We start from the raw sequence: 16,889 nt of genomic DNA, 5'->3' as shown, positions 1-16,889 counted from the left end.
GGCTGAGGTTGAGCATTGGCTCTGCCCTGGTCCAGGGTAGGAGAGCAGTAACTTAGCAATATTCACAGAGTATTGGTGCCAGGCACTGGGTTCAGTGAGTGAACCAGACGGTCTGGACCCCTGCCTTCATGGGGCTCACGGTGTGGCTGGGAAGACAGATGGACAGGTCAACCTGCGGGACACAGTGAGGGAAGGGCAGGGGCCGGGCTGCTTCTGGGTTCTGCCTCTTTGCAGGCAAGAAGGGGAATGTGGCTTCGAATATTTAGCCCAGGGAGGCTGCTATTTAAGTGGAAAAGGGTGTCAGGGTCTCTGGGAGGGAGTAAGTGGGAGAAGAAGAGGAGGTGAAATAATGATGCTTATGTTATCAGGAGGGAATGGTAACACGACCCACATAATACTGAGACTTCTTGTTTTCCCACTCTTTGTCTCTCATTTGTTTCTTTCATTGTACCTATCACAAGGTGTGCCTGTTGTTTATTATATTTTGTGGTTTCTTTGAGGTGGGGGAGTTCTTTTGCCACCAAGTGTAAGCCTATAGCTGTCTTGTTCACTGATGTGACTGGCCCCTATCCAAACAATTAGACGGCTCTCACTTATTTCCTGTTGTAGATGAATGGATGGTCATTTATCCAGTGCTTACTGTGTGCTGTGCACTGTGCCAGGAGCTTTTACTTTCCATCTCTCGTGCGCACACCTTATTTATTTATTTTTTTTGAGACAAAGTCTTGCTCTGTTGCCCCGGATAGAGTGCAGTGGCGTCATCCTAGCTCACTGCAGCCTCAACAAACTCTTGGGCTCAAGCGATCCTCCTGCCTCAATCTCCCGACTAGCTGGGAACCCAGGCAGGCGCCACCACGGCCTGGCTAATTTTTCTATTTTTGGTAGAGACCATGCGCTTATCCTTTTAATCTGACCCTGAGACGTAGAGATGACCATCACCTCCGTTTTGACAGTAAGGAAACGCAGCCCTGGGGATCCCAGTGACTCGAAGGGTCCACGCAGCCAGCAGGAGCGCCGTCAGGGCGACAGTCTCGGCTTGTGCAGCTCGAGATGCTACGAGATCCGACCGCTGCAGGACTCGGGGTCCCCCGGCTGAGTCTCGGGGCTCCCCCGGCGCGTGGGAACAAGCACAGCATGCACCGGGTCGGGCGCCAGGAGGGCTAAGAGAGAGACCCGTGTGATGCCCTAGAGCAGCGGTTCCCAACGTTTTTGAAGCCAGGGACCGGTTTCCTGGAAGACAGTTTTTCCACGGATGGCGGGGCGGAGCTCAGGCGGTGACGCGGCCCGGGGCTTAGGCACCGCAGGCCTAGAGCACCGGTCAGCGGGCCACAGCTCTCCAGGCGCCAACGCCAGACTCCCGCTGCCCAACCAACACTCTCGCAGACGCGCCTCCACGAGCCAGCAGTCGGCGTCAGTGGACGCTCTGCGCTTGTGCCGTCTCCAGGTCTCAGGATTTCCCGGCGTTCGCGTGAACATCCGGGTCACAGGCTCATAGAGACCAATGAGAGAAGGCACCGTGAGGCCAGGGGGCGGGGAGAAAGGGGGCATCATGGCCGCCCCCAGTGGGCTGCGTCCGGGGACTTGTGGGAGTTGCGCTAACCGGCAGCTCGGCCACAGCGGACCCGCCTTCTTCCCTCATCAGCGGATCCTTGGTCCGGCCGGGACAGTTGTGTGAGGCGGCGGCTGGAGAGGGACCCATGGGGACGGTGCACGCCCGGGTAAGAGGCCGCACGCTGCGTGACTTCTGGGCGGGCCGGGCGGACCGGCGCCGCGGGGAGACAGTCTCGTGGGTGCTCTGGTGGCTGCGCCCAGGGTTCCCCTGGTGAGAGGGTGCCGAGGGCGGCGGGGCCGGGCGGAGGAGGCCACACACTTGTCGCCTGGGGCCAGCTAGTCTCGCAGGCTTCCGAGCGGACATCTGGTCCTCAGAGGAGGGACGAGACTTGTTCAAGGTCACTCAGCGAGCCAGTGGCCCAGAAAGGACTAACGAATTGTCCGTGCTGTCCTCGACCACAGTGCATACGTTCTTTCTTGTTTTTTTTTTGTTTTTTGTTTGTTTTTTCCGGCCTTTGACTTCTCCACCCTGAGCCATTTGGGGCGTCTTCTTTCGTTACTGGTTGGTCACCTCTCCAGCATCTCCTTGCTCAGCCGCTGCTGGAGTAGTTGTACAAGATGAATACTTTGAAGTATTCTAACCCAGACCTATCTAGAAGTCCTCTTTTCTGCTGTTTATCGTGCAAAGACAGAACCTCTCAGCTTAGCTACTCCTTTTAAAGTGGAAGTAGTAATACTATCTGCCTCACCAGGCTGTTGGCAGAATTAAAAGGCTTAATGCATGTGAAGTACTTACTTGGGTGCTTGGTGTTTACTAACTGCTTGCCAAACTTCTCTTTCACTTGCTCTGCTCAGAAGTTTTCAGTAGTTCCCCATTAACTTCCAAAGGAGTTTAGATATCTCAGCCTGGCATCCAGAAATAGTTTTAACTCCCCTGCAATTATCTTTCACTCAGATCAAACACCACTGCTGTTAATGACACACTCTTTGGACTGTCTATTGCCCTTCATCACCCATCTTTAGCTATCAAAACATTCTCGTCTTTTAGAACTCAGTTCAAGTCACTTCCTGCATAGACCTCTTTATTCTCCCTCGTTGGATGTGCTGCCACCTTCCTTGCCATTTTTCCCAGGTGCCATTTATATTCTACCTTGTATACAGAGCTCTGTTTGCATTTTCATCTTATCCTATTAGATTCTAAGTTTCTAGATTTACAGTAGGAACTTACTTGGCTTGCATTCCTTGTAGCATTCTTGAACAAAGAGTAAGTGTTCATTCTTTTATTCAACTACTAATATTTGCTGATGGCCTACTATGTGCCTAGCACTGTCATAGGTGCTAAGGATAGATAAAAAAAAGTCTCAGCTTTTATGGAGCTCCTTTGACACTAGACTTGCTGCTCTTTTGATTAATATATTGACAAAAATGTTTTCAGTTCTTTTTTAAAAAACTTATTAATTGTTATTTCAAAATATTAATTAAGGGGGTACAAGTGTTTTTGTTACATGGATATCTTGTATAATGCTTAAGTCAGGGCTTCTGTGCCTATCACCAGAATAGTGTTCATTGTACCCAATAGGTAAGTTTTTATCCCACACCCACCCTCCCAACTTCCCCCCTTCTTGGTTTCTCATACCCTTTATATTGCTTTGTGCCTGTGTGTACCTGTTAGCTCCCAGTTATTAATGAGAACATATGGTATTTGGTTTTCTGTTTCAATTCTTTTATTTGACCTTTACATCCCACTAGCCAGTGTTTTTCCAACTTTTTAAATCACGAATCATAGTAAGAAAATATTTGACATTTGCCACCTAGTAGTAGTCTCATGCACATGTGAAACAAAATTTTGTGAAACAATATTTATCATTTATATCTGTTATATTTGGAGACAGGGTCTTTTTTTTTTTTTTTTTTTTTTTTTTTAGTTTTTGTAGAGATGGGGTCTCACTATGTTGCCCAGGCTGGTTTTGAACTCCTGAGTTCAAACAATCCTCCCACTTCTGCATCCCAAAGTGCTAGGAGTACAGGCATGAGCCACCACACCCGGCCTTGTATTGTTATTTTTTCTATTTGATTCTAGTCTATATCACTTTAAAGATGCTGTTTGGAGTTCGTTAAATTTATTTCATGTCCTGTCCCCACTGCCTTGCACAGTGCCTGGCACATGGTGCTCAATAAACACTTGTTGACAGATCGGTAGACTAATCTGCTTAAAGGTTAGAGGCTAGATCCAAATACTTGTTTTAATTCATATTACCAAATACTTATCCCACGTTGTTCTTCTAGACACTGGAATGTAAATTCTATGAGGGCAAGGAGCTTGTCAGTGCTTGTCACATAGTAGGATCTTAATAATATTTGGTGAATAAATGAATCTCTTTTAGCAACACAGTTAATTTAGGACATCAAGCTTTGATGTAACTGTGAAATCACAAAGACAACATCTCTTGAACTTGAAGTCTGCATTTTAAGCTTAAAGAATTCAGCTGGGGGCTGGGTACCACCTATAATCCTAGCACTCTGGGAGGCTGAGGCAGGAGGATTGCTTAACCCAGGAGTTTGAAACCAGCATGAGCAAGAGCAAGACCCCATCTCTACTAAAAATAGAAAAATTGGCTGGGCATCTTGGTGTGTACTTGTAGTCCCAGCTACCCAGGAGGCTGAGGCAAGAGGATTACTTGAGCCTAGGAATTTGAGGTTGCTATGAGCTATGACACCACTGCACTCTACCTAGGGCTACAAAGCAAAACTCTGTCTCAAAAAAAAAAAAAAATGGGTCTGGCAGGTCTTGGTGAACCTTGTTTCATGCTTTCAGATTTTGGGAACAGTAATGGAATTTTTTAGCATGATGTGATATAAACAAAGCATATTTATTAAGCATTCAGATTGAGGAATGAACATGTACATATATTCTTAATTTGTACGTTTGAGAGATATAACAATGATCTTGGTTTTGAAGTATCATACAACAGAACAATAATGATGTGAAATTATATATCTTTTGCCCAGCATCCCCCCCCCCTTTTTTTTTGCTTGTGTAAAATTCAGCCTCAACCACAGGTTGGTCTTGTTCACTGCTGTGAGCCCAGTGCCCAACACACACTGGGCATTCAGTATATATTTGTTGAATGAAGACAAAAAAGAAAATTCACTTATTTGCCATTCCACAAATATTTATTGAGTCCTTCTGATGTACCAGGGCAAATAAAAATAAGAAAACAAAGGGGTACCTGTGAAGGTCACAAAACTTCTGATGTCAAAGAGGGACTTGATTCTGCCTGAAGAAGCCAGGATTGGCTCACAGAGGAGATGACATGTAAGGTGGATCTTTAAGCTTTATAGGGGAAAGTTACCCTGGAAGAGGGACCAAGGTGTACAAAAGCCTGAATGTGAAGATGGGGCAGGCAGTGGAAATGGAGACTGGAGTAGCACACGTGGGCCTTGTGGCAGAGTTGCTGGAGTTGCCTGTGTGCTCTGCTGAGGCATCTCATTGGATTCCATCCTGCAGGTACTTTTGAGGACCACCAGAGCCTTTTAGGGCAGGGGTAGCAAATACTAAGCAGCTTACAGAATGCTTATTCAGAAGATGCTCTAATGTTTTGAGTTAATACCAATGTAGATTATAAAAAGTGACTGCTTTCTCACCCATTTTATGAGCATATGCAGTTCCCTTTAATGCTTTTCTCATGAGACATCCTAAAATGAGAAAAATCCATCAGGGTCCAAACAACATGCTTTCTTAGTAATTTGATATCCAATGTAGCTATCTTAAAATATATACAATTTCGATTTGAAAAATTAGGATACTTTCTATAACAACAGGGAAGGAAATTTTTTCTTTTCCCTGATCAATGTCTTTGTGGCACTTTACTTTTTAATGATTATTTTTCCCCTTTACATGGGCCTCAAGTGTATAGAATTAGATTAGTCATAATCCTTGGTTCTTGACACGGTCATCATGGGCTTGTGCATGGCCCTTTTTAGTTAATTCATTTTTATCTGTTTTATTTGGTGAGCACTGATGAGTTAGCCACCAGTCCAAGAACTTGCACGTTAACGATAGCTTACACCTGCCTTTTTTCTCCCTATTCCCCACCCTGTCCCTGCCTTCACTCACCAGAGGGAATGACTACTGGATTTTCTGGAGCGCCATCTAAAGACAAAACTCAGTTTTAATTTCTATATGTGTGTTTGTGTGTGTGTGTTTGTGTGTGTGTGTTTGTGTGTGTGTGTGTTTGTGTTTGTGTGTTTGTGTTACAAAACCATTTATCTGTGGTTCCTCCCTCCCTCCCTGTCAGAGTTTGGAGCCTCTTCCATCAAGTGGACCTGATTTTGGAGCATTAGGAGAAGAAGCGGAATTTGTTGAAGTTGAACCTGAAGCTAAACAGGAAATTCTTGAAAACAAAGATGTGAGTTTTCTTTTGAAGGTTTTGATATAATTGTTACTAGAAACATTCACTTTCATAAACCACTAGGGAGATGTGAAGGAATTAACCTGTGTCAGTGCCTTTATCTGAGAAGAGTTTATAACCATGTACAACTAGAAAGACTGGTGACATTTAGAGAATAGCTTCTGGTTTTAGAAAAGTAGTTTTTCCTTGGTGATTATGTATGTGGGAGGTTTAGGCAAACACTTTTTTTTATGTTTAAAACATAATTTTTATGCTTGTGTTTAAAACACATTTATGTTATTAAAAAAAAGTATTTCAGAAACAAACTCAAATCATACTTAAATTTATACTTCTTTTCTGTACTCCCTGAAAAAAAGACTGTGGGTCTCAAATTAAACTTTTCGTAAACACTTTTGCCTTTGAAATTTAAATTTCCAACTCCAGAAGTGTTTACTTTCTGGTGAGGAGCCTGGGAGGAGAGGGGCTTTTCAAGTCAGCATTTGTTGTGCTATGTTGAAATCCACGCATGATCTTTAGCAAGATGCACACAGTTACTAACTCAGAGGTCAAGGCCAGCGTTCAGCCACAGGCCAGTGCTCAGGGAGCATGTTGGGAAGGACAGGGAGGGCATCTGCGGCCTGCCTGGGTTTAGGGCTGATGTGTTTCTGGGGCAGCTGACTGGAGAGACCTTGTAGATCTGGTTCACAGGAAGTACGAACCTAGCAAAGGGTCATTCCAAGTGACCAGGTTTTTGAAAAGGTGTGAAAAATAAGAATAAAGTTCAGAAGTAAGAAGTATAGGTTTATTAAACTTGAAAAAAAAAACCTTGAAATTAATTTTAGACATTTGTCTTTAGTCTTGATGCTTAATCTCTTCTTGCCTTGTGTCATATGTAATAATCAGTACCCCCATGTCACTTGTCATATTTAGGTGGTTGTTCAGCATGTTCATTTTGATGGGCTTGGAAGGACTAAAGATGATATCATCATTTGTGAAATTGGAGATGTTTTTAAGGCTAAAAACCTCATTGAGGTAAGTGTGATCTCTACGTGGTGTTCTTTTTCTGTCCGTTCTGAAGAACCTTTAAATGTCCGCGTCTCCTTAAACTTCAGAGCACCCTGTCCCCAGCCTCTCCACTGGAGACCTGCCTCCTACCTTTGAACTTGTTGGCACCCCAAGCTGAACTCCCTCAGTTCCTGGGGTGCCTCTACAAACTTGCACATATTTGTATTTACATTTACCTCCTATCTTTCTCATCCTGGAGAAAGAAGCATCTCTCATCTTGTCCAAAGTGGGTCCATCCTGTGTTCTTCATAAGTCTCCCAGCATCATGCTGGGAGCCAATGGGGTTACTGCACAGCCCTTTCTGGGCACTGTGCTGAGTGCTCCAGTGTGTCGTCCTGTCCCCTGGGGCCCAGATGGTGACACTCATCTGTTATGCATTCCCCAACTCATGGGCCTTTCTTCATTTGTGGAGCAGTCTCCCTTCTGCACTACACCACCTTCCTCCTCCTCCTCCTTCTCCTCCTCCTCCTCTTCCTCCGTGGGTTCTTTCTGTCCTTCTGCCCTTGGGACCACATTGAACAAGCCTGGGCAGAGGTCACTGGCAACTTCCCATGGCCAGGTTCAGCATCTCCTTTCGTCCTTCATTTTACTTGACCTTTCAGCAGTGTTTGGCTCTGTGGACCATTCCCACTTTATTAAAAAAGTATATATTTAAAAATATTAATATATAAGTGCAGCAAAAAAAAAATTATAGAAAACCAACTGGTACAGAAGGGCATTGGTGTGAAATGTACACGTTTCCCTCTCTGGCCAGTCCCCTGTCCACTCTCCAGAGGTAACGTAGCTAACAGTTTCTTCTGCATTTTTCAGGGTATGTTGTCTATGTATATAAACACATACGATCTTTAAACAATAACCTTATTCTCCACATTTTTTTTCTGCACCTTTCTTTTTTGACATCATAAGTTATGGGGATCTTTTCACATCGGCACATAGCAGTCTGCTGGCTGCATGTACCTCATTGTATGGACGTCCCCTCAGTTACTGTAAACAGTTCTCTGTTGGTGGACATTTACCTAGGTTATTAAGTATGAAATGTCTGATTTCCTTAAGTGCTAAATTTGACAGTTGATATCTCTGACATATCACTTTGACACTTCTTGTTTTATTTTTATTGTGAAGTCTTTCAATTTCTCTCAGTCTTTCAAATACACATTTTGGCTTGTGATTATCTTTCAAATTTTTTTAGAGCAGTTTTTGTGAAACCATGGGTAAATCAAAAATTTGTGTTATTTTTGAATATGAGTTCCATCGTGGAACCAATGCAGCACAGACAGCTCAAAATATCAATGAAGTGTTTGGGAAGGATGTGGCTAATGGATATACAGTCTGTCAGTGGTTTGAGAAGTTCTGTTCTGGTGATTTTAATCTTGCAAATGAGCCACATGGGTGACCTGAGACCAAGGTGGATAATGATGAGCTGAAAGCTGCAGTGGAACCAGATACATCTCAACCTGCACGTAAATTGGCAGCAAGGTTTGATGTTACTATTCCAAAAATATTGGACCATTTGAAACAAATAGGTAAAGTAAAGAAGCTGGATAGATGGGCACCGCATGAATTAAACGAGTGTCAGACGAGAAATCATCTCGAAGCTTGCCTTTCTTTGCTGTCGTGATATAAAGGCAAACCATTTCTACACTGTATTGTTACGTGTGATGAAAAATGGATTCTTTTTGACAATTGTAAGCCTTCAGCTCAATGGTTGGATAAGGACGAAGTGCCGAAACACAGTCCAAAACTGAATATTCTTCAAAAAACACTAACGGTGTCTGTTTGGTCCATTGCTGGTATTATGCCACTACAGCTTCATGAAACCTGGTCAATCACTTATATCGGAAGTCTCCTGTTACCAGTTGGAAGAAATGATGAGGATGCTTGTGATTAAGCAGCTGAGATTGGTGAATAGAGACGGGCTGATCCTCTTGCAAGACAATGCTCGGCCACATGTTGCGCAAACAGTGCTGCTCAACTACAGGGGCTGGGCTTGGAAACTCTATCATCCACCGTATTCACCGGACCTTGCACCAACTGATTACCACTTCTTCCAGGCTTTGGACTACTACTTGCCAGGGAAAATATTCAATTCTCAACAAGCTGTGGAAAACACCTTTTGCAATTTCATCACCACTCGCTGTCCTGGCGTAAACAAGCTACTGTTAAGATGGCATAACTGCTGTTTGCTAACCCAGCCCTGTGTCAGACATTGTGTGCAAGGCAGTCTATTTCACCTTGTCAGTCCTCACAGTTGTAGTTATTGCTTATACCGTTTTCACCCGACAATCTGTACCTTCCATCTAAAACATCACCCAACTCAGCAGGAAGTAGCTTGATGACTTCTGCCCTCCTCCCACAGGTATGGGAGGGTAAAATTGATGGTGGGGAATGTGTAACAGAGAATATGGCCTGAAAAAGGGTAAAAATGTTTTCTGTCTCTTCAAAATCCCCTCACCCTTTTTGAGAACTAAAACCTATATCCCTTTGTCAGGCCAGTGGTCAGGAGGGGCAGGGGAGTGTCCTTTGTTCTTTGTGCCACAAGAGATGGCTCAAGGGAATTATCCAGTAGAAATCGGGAGATGCCTTAGCTGAAGATGGGATGAATCAGAACCTTTGAAAGCTCTGTACTTATGCTCAGAAGCAGGATGTTGGTACTTTGAGATGGGACTTTGTCAATCTCCTCATTTATCGGCAAATTAACGAACTCCTCTTTCCTTCTCAAAAAAAAGAAAAACAAGATGGTAAAATTGTGTTGATAGTTTAGGTGCATACTTTGATTAATAGTACTAATTCTTGTTTGAGATATAATAAACTACACTTTTGATTCAAAATTATATATTCCATATTTAATGACCTAATAAATTAATGAGTGTTTCACTCTTAGAAACAATACTGCATTGAACATGTTAAGTGTATCTTTGCATACATGTGACAGTATCACTGTAGGGTATATTCCTTTTTTAAAAAATATAGAGAAGGTATCTTGCTATGATGCCCAGACTGGAATGCAGTAGTTATTCATGGGCACGATCATAGCGTGCCATAGCTTCAAACTCCGGCCTCAAAACAGTCCCCCTGCCTCAGTCTCCCACATAGTTGGGACTACCCCATGGCACCTGGCCCGACAGGATAAATTCCTAGAAGTGGGCTTACTGGGTCAGAGTACTTATTTATAATTGTCACTGATGCTACCATATTTTTTTTTTGAGACAGAGTCTCGCTTTGTTGCCCAGGCTAGAGTGAGTGCCATGGCGTCAGCCTAGCTCACAGCAACCTCAAACTCCTGGGCTCAAGCAATCCTCCTGCCTCAGCCTCCCGAGTAGCTGGGACTACAGGCATGTGCCACCATGCCCGGCTAATTTTTTCTATATATATTAGTTGGCCAATTAATTTCTTTCTATTTATAGTAGAGACGGGGTCTCGCTCCTGCTCAGGATGGTTTCCAACTCCTGACCTCGAGCAATCCGCCTGCCTCGGCCTCCCAAAGTGCTAGGATTATAGGCGTGAGCCACCGCGCCCGGCCTGATGCTACCATATTGCTCTCCAAAGAGATTACACCTGTCTACACCCTCACAGCAATGTATGAGAAGGTGTGTTTCCCCAAATTGGGTATTGCCACACTGTTTAAATTCTTGCCACCTTTAGGTGAAAAATAGTTTGTCATTGTTTTAATTTGCATTTATTTAATTATGAATGAGGTGAAGCATTTTTTTTTGTTTATTGGTCATTCATATATCTTTTGCAAATTACTTTTTAGTGTTCTCCATTTTCCATTGGCCTGTTAGGCTTTTTGTTAATTTATAGGAGTTCTTTGTAAAGAAGTGATCACTTTGTTGTCTGTGTTGAATATATTTTTCCTGCTTTGTTATTTGTCTTTTGAATGTGTTTCTGTCTTTCCTCTTCCGTGATGTCTTCTCTTCCCTGAATTTTGGTGCCCACTCTCCCGGGTGTCTTTCCACCTCTCGTCACAGTCATTTTAAGCCCTCCACTGCCTGCTGCGTTTTCCTGTGATCATCCTAAGTGCCGCTTTTCCCTGAGGGTCCGTCTCTGGCTGTTCTCCCACTCCCTGGGCAATCTCGTCCACATCCCTGGTTTCAGCTACAGAGTAGAAGGCTCCGCAAGCTGTTTGTAGCCAGTTCCTCTCTGTCGAGCATTAGCCCTGACTATGCAACTGCCTACTAAATATTTTACTAAACATTTCCTCGTTGAATTGCCATAACGTCTCCGACTCCTCCCACCTGCCCTGCCTGTCCTTCCATTTCTGTCCCTGACTTCTCTGAGGGCACCAACCTCTAGCCGGGTGCTAAGCCCAGAGCTGCAAGTTTCCACAGCCTCCACTCCTTCTCATGTGTTCCATCTAATCAGTGGCACCATCCTCTGGCTCCTGCCTGTGAAATGTCTCCAGGTCTGTCCTCCCCTCAAACACCTCAGCTCCCGGGGCTGCTGCCAGAGCCCCTCATGTTCCCCTAGTCTGCAGAACTCCTTCTGAGCAGAACTGTTTGTCCACGTGGTCAGTTCTTTCTCATGAGGACATTTGATCCTGTCTCTGGTCTGAAAATTCTACAGTAACCCCCTTTTACCTGCTGGCTGGTATCTAGACTTTTCTTATCACACTAAGTCCTTTCCTCCTCTGCTTCCTGAGTACCTTGCCTGCCTTCCCTCTCTTCTACTTGTCCTTCCAGCAAGTATGGACTGCTGTTGATGTTGAAGAGGGAGAGAAAATTTGCTAAACAGTAGTTAGAAGTGGTTAGAAAATTGAAACAGCACAAAAAGGGACATGCGTGTGCACATGCATGCACTCACACACACACTCACATACACTCTTTCTCTTCTCCCTGCCACCAAATGTAACCATTCTTTACAACTAATGGTGATGTAATCCCTTCCAGAAAAACATGCTAGGCTACGTGGTATGGGTGTGTATATCTTCTTTGTTCATGCGATTTTGCGCTGTTGAGCCGGGTTTTTTGTCGGCCCTGTAGTGCGTCTCTGTTCTTTCATGCAGCTGGTCTTGGTATTTCTCTCATCTCAGCAATCAGTCACTTAGTGCCAAATGTTAACTGTTAGCCTGGTCATGTAGCCACTGTTTGTCTTTCTCTATCTTAGAAAAATACACTCTCTCTTCTTTCCCCTCTTACAGGTAATGCGGAAATCTCATGAAGCCCGTGAAAAATTGCTTCGTCTGGGAGTCTTTAGACAAGTGGATGTTTTGATTGATACGTGCCAAGGTACTTACTGTGTTGTGGTATCTATGATTCTCTGTTCCTCCGTCCTCTAGGACACAGAAAAGCTGTTGTGTGGCCAGATACAGATGGCGTCTGAAGGTTAACCAAACAGTTGAGACTTCTGTTTAGCAGTCAGTCTCAGGGAAGGGACTGGAGTTTCACATCAGGCTGAGGCAGGGTTGGTAAACTCTGAAACCTCCTCCAGAGCCCTGCACTATGCCGGGGCTCTGAGAAGGACCCTGGAGGTGGGCGCTGGGCCTCCCTCACCATGGCCCAGCCCAGCGGCTGTGCTCTCGGCAGGCCCCATCTCTGTGTGTGCTCTAAAAAGGGGAGGGAATCAGATTTCTGTTTTAGTTTCTCCTCATTTTCTTATTTGCTGTGTGATATTGGGCAAGTCTCTCAACTTAGTCTCCTAGTAGGAGGACAAATTCCTTTAGCAAATACTGCTGCTTATCACCTCCTTGTAGCAAAAATTGGACGTGTTTTGATATATTCTGCCCCAGGAACTAGAGACACAATTTTTGGTGTAGAGGTGTCCAATATTTTGATTTTGTGTGAGGGTGTTCTTGAACTTTAAAATAGATGGTGTATTTTCCAAAGGAGATTATAAAATAAAATGAACCTTTTTATCCATAAGATTGCTTTTTGTTTTTATTAGCAATGGAACCTAAAATAAAATGATGATAAAATAAAATAAAATAAAATGGAACCTAAAATGGCTGTCTTATTGTTTCATATTTTTTGTTTACTTAGGTGATGATGCACTTCCAAATGGGTTAGATGTTACCTTTGAAGTAACTGAATTAAGGAGATTAACAGGCAGTTATAACACCATGGTTGGGAACAATGAAGGCAGCATGGTATGATACAGGTTTTTTCTTTTTTTATTGGAACTTTGAATTATGAGCTTTTGAACTATGACTGTAATTCTAAAAGCTTGATAATAGTTTTCAAAACTTTGTCATTTCATGTGCCTTAATCTGTTATTTGTGGTTTCTCTTAATCTCCCTAAAATTGATTATAGTGTGTTTTGAATTGTTTAATAACAATATTAATATCAGTAATTAGGAATGATTTGGGGAATGTTCATATTAATAGTCTCTTGTTCAAATTCCTTTAAACTCCAAACGTGTAGATTATGTCCTTGAGCTTCACGGGTGGCAAGTTTAGCTTGTCTGTCACATTAATCAGGTTTGGACATGGGATGTCTGCTCTCAGCACAGGCATGTTTTAAAGAGTAAAACAATTAGGAATGAAAAGTTGGATCTGTAGTCTACATTTTTGTTGTGTTTTTACGAAAGTCTCTTAGCTAGCACAATCTTTATCCAAAGTTATTATTACTTCAATTTAGACTACTGCTATTTTTTTTCTTCTTAGGTACTTGGCCTCAAACTCCCCAATCTTCTAGGTCGAGCAGAGAAGGTGACTTTTCAGTTTTCCTACGGAACAAAAGAAACTTCATATGGCCTGTCCTTCTTCAAACCACGGCCTGGAAACTTCGAAAGAAAGTAGGAAGCCAAACAGATCATTGAGTACACTGGCCTGATTTAAAGTTAGAATAGATGCCTAGTTTGTGAAAAACTTACAGAATCCACTGCCACTTCTGCAGTGACACCAGGCGGTAGATTTCCTCTTGAAGCTGAACCCCACAAATGTCGCTTTAAATCTTGATTTAAATGTATACAAGTTCCAGCCGGGTGTGGTGGCTCATGCCTGTAATCCTAGCACTCTGGGAGGCCGAGGCGGGTGGATTTCTCGAGGTCAGGAGTTCAAAACAAGCCTGAGCAAGACCCCGTCTCTAAAAAATAGAAAGAAATTAATTGACCAACTAAAAATATATACACAAAAAATTAGCCGGGCATGGTGGCGCATGCCTGTAGTCCCAGCTACTGGGGAGGCTGAAACAGAAGGATTGCTTGAGCCCAGGAGTTTGAGGTTGCTGTGAGCTAGCCTGATGCCACGGTACTCACTCTAGCCTGGGCAACAAAGTGAGACTCTGTCTCAAAAAAAAAATTGTGTACAAGTTCTAATCACTGTTTCAGCTTTTAAAGTTCTATCTCTTGTCTCTTAGTTTCTCCGTAAACTTGTATAAAGTTACTGGGCAGTTCCCTTGGAGCTCACTGCGGGAGACTGATAGAGGAATATCAGCCGAGTACAGTGTAAGTAGCGTTTCTATCATTCCCTTTATGGGCTTGGGTAGAAACAAATTGCCTTTTTTATTGACTCCCAAAGATGGCAAGTGGGAGGCAAGGAGCACACAGACCCTCTGCCCCACCTGTGAGCTGCCTCCTGGCACTTGAGAAAGTGCCTGAGTCCCAGGTAGCCCTGGTGCAGAAATGGCCGGTAAGCAAGGCTGCCCCTGCCGTACCATCTCCTGGTTCCCCAGCGCCTGGCACGGTGCCTTGTGGGTGCTCTGTGAGTAATCATGCTGGGGTGCGTACCCTGAGGTTCTCACCCCGAAGCAGGGTGGGGTATTCTGGGCCTGTGACCATTTCCGGCCTACTCATGATGGCCTTGAGCTCTCTTGCAGGCCTGAGGGCTATAGGGAGTGACCAGTGTGGGATGCCCTCTGGGGAACGTGGTGTGACCTGGCTTCCTTGTGAGAGTTAAATCACTGCCACACTTCCCACTACAGCATCGCTCACTTCTCAGAAATAATGGGCATTTCTCTGAGATGGACATCTAAGATGAGCTGTCCTCGCTAAGACAGGACAACATGTCAGGCTGAGAGGCAGGTCCCACTTGCCTGGACCCCAGAGTTCAGGCCTCTGGCTAAGGAAGGATACTCTGCTCTTAACTCTTGCATAACTTTGTGTCTTGGTTCTTTTCTGCGGGCTGGACTGATGTGAGTCACGCGGCTCGCCAGGCCTGGCTTCAGACGGGTTGGAGGACTGTCGGGGTGCGTGCCAGCCCGTCCTAGGTGTCTTATCCTTCACAAAGAGCGGAGAAAGAGACGCCCCCGTTGATTACAGAGTTGCCTGCAGCTTTCAGAGCAGTGGCCTTGTGCGCTGTCCCGGAACACAGTCCTGCTTCTGGGAGCATTCTCCTTCCATTCAGTTCGCAGCGTTCTCCCTTTCTTCCTTTGTCCTTCCTCCCCCTGCTCCCTTCTTCCCTTCTCCCTCCCTCCCTCCCATCATTTATAAAAATTTTGTTTTCATCAGCATTGGAGGTGGAAATAATTAAAAATAAATAAATAAATACAAATTTTTATTTTAGGTATTTTGTTAATTATTTTGTGATTCTTCATTCCAAAAAATGATTTGCAACAGTTTCCCCAAGTATGTACGGTACAGAAAGCTGTCTCACTTCCTCGTGTGCGTTCGCAGTTTCCCATATGGAGGACCAGCCACACGGTCAAGTGGGAAGGCGTGTGGCGAGAGCTGGGCTGCCTCTCCCGGACGGCGTCATTTGCTGTTCGAAAAGAAAGCGGACATTCGCTGAAATCATCTCTTTCGGTAATGACTTTTCCTGTTTGATAAATAATTGTGTTGATGGAACCATGCTATGTATTGGGAAAACAGTCTTTTCCAACACGAGGGCTGATTGAGAAGCGTCCTGGGCGTTGGGTGGCTGAAATAGTGGCTCCTGGCTCTCTGTGAGCGTGGGTAGTGTCCTGCCACGTGTCACCTCAGTGGTAATGGGAAAAGGTGAGTTTAAGAAGTGACTGTGGAATCTCAGCTTTCAAAAGTAATTAGAGGCCGGGCGAGGTGGCTCACGCCTGTAATCCTAGCACTCTGGGAGGCCGAGGCGGGCGGATTGCTCGAGGTCAGGAGTTCGAAACCAGCCTGAGCAAGAGCGAGACCCCGTCTCTACTATAAATAGAAAGAAATTAATTGGCCAACTAATATATATAGAAAAATTAGCCGGGCATGGTGGCACGTGCCTGTAGTCCCAGCTACTCGGGAGGCTGAGGCAGGAGGATTGCTTGAGCCCAGGAGTCTGAGGTTACTGTGAGGTAGGCTGACGCCATGGCACTCACTCTAGCCTGGGCAACAAAGCGAGACTCTGTCTCAAAAAGAAAAAAAAAAAAAAAAGTAATTAGAAAGCTGGCTGAGTTGACTTAGGCCAGGATGTCGAGCCCCTTGAGAGAATGAACCCAGTGTCGGGTTGTAACTCCCTGGTGATGAGTGGAGATTGTTTATTACAGTGATGTTCAGTCTTTCTCTTGGGACCTCAGTGTCCACATATGTATGTCAGGGGTAATCATACTACCTTCCTCCGAGGGGTTTTGTGAAGGTGAAATGATTTAATAGCTGTAAAGTGCTTAGCACAGGCCTAGCATACAGTCAGCTCCATGCGTGTTCATTGTGATTTTATGGAACTGTTTAAAGTGAAAACGCCTCCATTCACGTTCCTTTCAGCATGCCATGGTCATTGATTCTCGGAATTCTTCCATCTTGCCAAGAAGAGGCGCTTTGCTGAAAGTTAACCAGGTAGTGTTCTTCCCCCATAACCTCTGCAGGGCTCGGGGCCAGCAAGGGGTGGGAGGTCACGCAGTGCGTTCACATTTGTGATGTTAAACTTGGTCCTTTAATTGTGGGAATCATTCTGGAATTGCTGGCAAGGACTGTCAGCTCTTGTTGTCTGGGCTCCCAGCTCTGGAATTGCCCCTGCTCCCTGGGTTCGGCTTGTGCTGTCACAGAACCCAGAGTGGGGTAGC

The 16,889-nt window shown here is 44.6% G+C and overlaps 1 protein-coding gene across 1 annotated transcript in view; it reads left to right on the top strand.

Annotated features, from left to right (window-relative positions):
- The first annotated feature begins 1,524 nt into the window (after positions 1-1,524).
- The window catches only part of SAMM50 (SAMM50 sorting and assembly machinery component), a 33,151-nt gene continuing 17,786 nt past the window's right edge, over positions 1,525-16,889 (top strand). Inside the window, exons 1-9 of the mRNA XM_020287816.2 lie at positions 1,525-1,718; positions 5,850-5,960; positions 6,873-6,974; positions 12,145-12,232; positions 12,983-13,089; positions 13,607-13,737; positions 14,301-14,388; positions 15,556-15,684; positions 16,591-16,662. Of these exons, the coding sequence (XP_020143405.1) occupies positions 1,698-1,718; positions 5,850-5,960; positions 6,873-6,974; positions 12,145-12,232; positions 12,983-13,089; positions 13,607-13,737; positions 14,301-14,388; positions 15,556-15,684; positions 16,591-16,662 (849 nt within the window). The 5' untranslated portion in view covers positions 1,525-1,697. The remainder of the gene's footprint in view (positions 1,719-5,849; positions 5,961-6,872; positions 6,975-12,144; positions 12,233-12,982; positions 13,090-13,606; positions 13,738-14,300; positions 14,389-15,555; positions 15,685-16,590; positions 16,663-16,889) is intronic.

This window comes from Microcebus murinus, chromosome 10 (assembly GCF_040939455.1).
Source record: "Microcebus murinus isolate Inina chromosome 10, M.murinus_Inina_mat1.0, whole genome shotgun sequence".
Classification (NCBI taxonomy): Eukaryota; Metazoa; Chordata; class Mammalia; order Primates; family Cheirogaleidae; genus Microcebus; species Microcebus murinus.
The sequence above is the reverse complement of the archived record's forward strand: the minus strand, read 5'-3'. Positions and strand labels throughout refer to the sequence as shown.